The sequence below is a fragment of the Apaloderma vittatum genome, unplaced genomic scaffold, assembly GCF_000703405.1.
Source record: "Apaloderma vittatum isolate BGI_N311 unplaced genomic scaffold, ASM70340v1 scaffold35289, whole genome shotgun sequence".
NCBI lineage: Eukaryota > Metazoa > Chordata > Aves > Trogoniformes > Trogonidae > Apaloderma > Apaloderma vittatum.
In genome coordinates this window covers 348-3,536 of record NW_009734107.1, presented here as the reverse complement: position 1 = coordinate 3,536, position 3,189 = coordinate 348, and the positions used below count along the sequence as shown (strand labels likewise).

Sequence of the window (3,189 nt, the reverse complement as noted above, 5' to 3'; positions counted from 1 at the left end):
TTCAAGCCAGCGGCTTGCAACCGCAATTTCGGTGGTATATTTGGGTGCAGGGGGTGCGATGAGCCAGTCCTCACCATTACCTTGATGTCCTTCCCAAAGAGGTTGGCGTAGAAGCAGAGCCAGTTGGGAGAGATGTAAAGCCTTCCCTGGATGAGGATGTCTCTCTGGAGCGCACAGGAGCAAACTGCAACGCAGGGAGAGGGGCATGGAGGAGCCGTGGGCCGAATCGTGTTGTTTGTCCCCTCCCATCCCCAGTACATCCCCCCCACCTTTGAGCACGCTCTCCTCCGTCGGGATGTCCTTGAACAGCTTATGGTACTGGGAGTTGTACTTGCTGGCGGCCTGGAAACGAAGTAGAGGGATGTTAGCCGGCAACGTTGCCAATAAAGACGCCCCCCAAAAAAGGAAATACATAAACACCCTCACGGAAAGAAAATCTCCCTCTCCCCGCACCCGTGACCGGCGCAGCGGGGTCCCACTGGGCTGGGGACGCCAGGACTGAAGGGCTAGAGGAGGGTCGGACGATCCAGCACCCAGCGAACGCTGCGCCATCCTCCCGAATAAACATCTCCCCTAATATCTGAGCAGGCTGACGAGGAGCCGGTTTTCTCCTGGGCTCATCCGCAGGCAATTTGTTTTGCCCAGCGGTTTCTCTCCTCCTCCTCAAGCTCTTCTTTTATTCGGGACACGGTGACAACACTTGCTTTGCGCCCATCGTGCTATTTATATTCCCGGTGCCTCTTCAAAGCCCGCTGGCAGCCGCTGCAGGTTCACCCTTAAATAACTCCGTGCAGAAATTAAGAGCTTCTCTTTAAATCCGCTCAATTAGTCTCATTAAGGCGGGTTTGCATCCCCTCCTCTGCCCTGGATCTTGGGGTGCTCCTCAGCGATGGGACGGCTCCCCCGAAATCCAAGAGGATGAGGTGTTTCACCAGGATGCAGAGACGAAGGGGCCTGGGTGGTTGGTTTGGAGGCAGAGCCCCTGGTGACAAGGTCACCTCAGCTCCACGCACCTTGTCATGGGAGGAGCTGCGGCCTAAGAGGATCAAGGCTCAGCATCACCTGGGATCGGCTTAGACAACCCCCAGAGAGACGCCAGGAGCATTTCAGGGGGGATGTGGAGGGGACCATGGTGTCATCTTTGAGGCACCACACTGAGAAACACCCTCCCCGACCCCAACGCAAAGCTGTTGCCAGCCCCAAAACTCTCCTGGATGCCTCTGAATAATCAGCAAAATGTTCTTCTCCTCCACTTTTGTCACAAGAAAAGGCAAAACACCTCCCTATCCACTCCTTGCTCTTTCAGAGCGTCTCTTGTTGGCAGAAGGACTGAAAAGCTCTGTTCGAACAACCAAAAATGGTTCAAATGGATGAAAATCAAGCTGCTTGCAGTTGAGATTCCTGCTTTCTCCTTTGCTCTTGATTAAAAATTCCCCAAACCGAAGCAGTCCATTTTGGCTTGCGAAGCCACTCACCACTTCCCGCTGGCATTTCTTGAGGTCTTCATCCTTCAGGGCTTCGTTCAGGTGGAGGCTGGAAGGAATAATAAAAAGAATTAAGTAAGTGAAGAGCCCCCACATCTCTCACCCACATGAACTGCAAGAAGGAAGATGGTGAGATGTAGAGAACTTAAGATTGAGAGCCCAGGAAGCCACATGTGGGATAGTTTTGGGCGATTTATCGTAGAATCAGGTGTTGCTGAGGTTAAATAACACTGCAGAAGGCTGACCTCCACCTGGTGTCAAGCTGACAGTGAGCTGGGCACCCATACCCAAAACACACCCCAGGAGAAACCAGAGGCAGCGAAATTCCCCCCTTAATAAAGCAAAAGGAAGAAAAAGACCATTGACCCCAGGACGTTCACCTGCCGTCGAGGGAATCCAAACTCTTCTCTTTGTGGGATGCCTCCAGCTTCTCACGGCCGTGCATGGGCTCGGGGCTCTTCAGGGGAGCTGCCTTTTCGTGCATGGGCTTGGAGCTGCCGAGGAGAAGGGGAAGAGGAGGGAGGGATGTGTTTTGGGAGCCGTAAATCCGTTTCCCTTCAATCCTGGCCCACACAGAGGCGTTAATATCTTGGCTGCTCAAGGACAGCAAGAATATCTGTGCAATTTTAAGTCATGTGGAGATAAAAAATTTTAAAAAAAGGACATTGCTTCACCAGGGGCTCGCAAACAAGGAGCCGCGGCTCCCCTGGATTACACCCCTCAAAGTAGAGCCTCTCCAGAAGAGACAGAGGTTCAGATGAGAAAAAGTAGGGAAAAAAAAATAAATCTATTAAACTCCCTGGTGTGATAGAGATTTCAGCCTGTGGGGACTGGATTGGCAAAACACCATTTTCCCCATATAAACACCTCCCTCCTTTAATCGCTCCCCTCTCGTTAAAGCCTGTTATTTACTCTCACGGGTTTTATCAGAGGTGCTTATCAGCTGCAACAGGTAAAGCAAACACACTCCCCACCCCGCGTGGGGAAGGTTATCACCCGGCAGGCCAGAAAGGCAAACCACAACCGGAGATGGCCACGCTGCTGCTGGCACTGGGAGCCAAAGCGGAGCGCGGGGATGATGCTGTGGTGGAGAAGCCACCAAACTGCTTCCTACACACCGAGACAAGCTCTTATGCTGCCTGCGCTTCCCTAAAAATATCCTGCTCCCGCTCTGAAAAGGGAAATTCAAATAAATGATCCCCAACAGGCTTGGGAAGAGCTGGGACGGGGGCGCCGCAAGCCGACAGTCGTGCCCAAATGGCCCGAGAGTCAAAATCACATGAGGCCCCCCGCAACCAACCCACTCTGGAGCTCATCCCGCTCCGGCTTCTCTCACGTCATCTCTTCAAAATCCCCAACCAGTTGCACCACTTAATCCAGGCAAGCGGATTTAAGCCCTTAACTGGGGCTGACACCAAGGGGCACCACGTGAGGGACAGAGGGAGGCACCTGCTGCTTGAGGAGAGGGCATCGAGAAACACCCCTGCCCCGAGGTCACCAAAAGCACAGAAATCCCCTAAAACGAGAAGAGCCAGAGGGTGGAGAGCAGTTGGAAGTGCCGCCTGGTCCCGTCCTGGTTTTCTCTCCTGTCAGGGACAAGTCCTGGGTCCAAAGCTCTAGGGGGAGTCTGGGGGCAGCAGGAGGGGCATCCTCAGGCCCGGCAGCGGCTGCCTTGTCTCCCCTCTCTAGATGCAGCTCCAGATGT

At 53.7% G+C, this 3,189-nt stretch overlaps 1 protein-coding gene across 1 annotated transcript in view; it reads right to left on the bottom strand.

Annotated features, from left to right (window-relative positions):
• The window catches only part of GRAMD2 (GRAM domain containing 2), a 4,743-nt gene extending 2,775 nt beyond the window's left edge, over positions 1-1,968 (bottom strand). Inside the window, 4 exon segments of the mRNA XM_009876153.1 lie at positions 81-184; positions 270-342; positions 1,476-1,533; positions 1,865-1,968. Of these exon segments, the coding sequence (XP_009874455.1) occupies positions 81-184; positions 270-342; positions 1,476-1,533; positions 1,865-1,968 (339 nt within the window).
• Between the last annotated feature and the right edge of the window lie 1,221 nt (positions 1,969-3,189).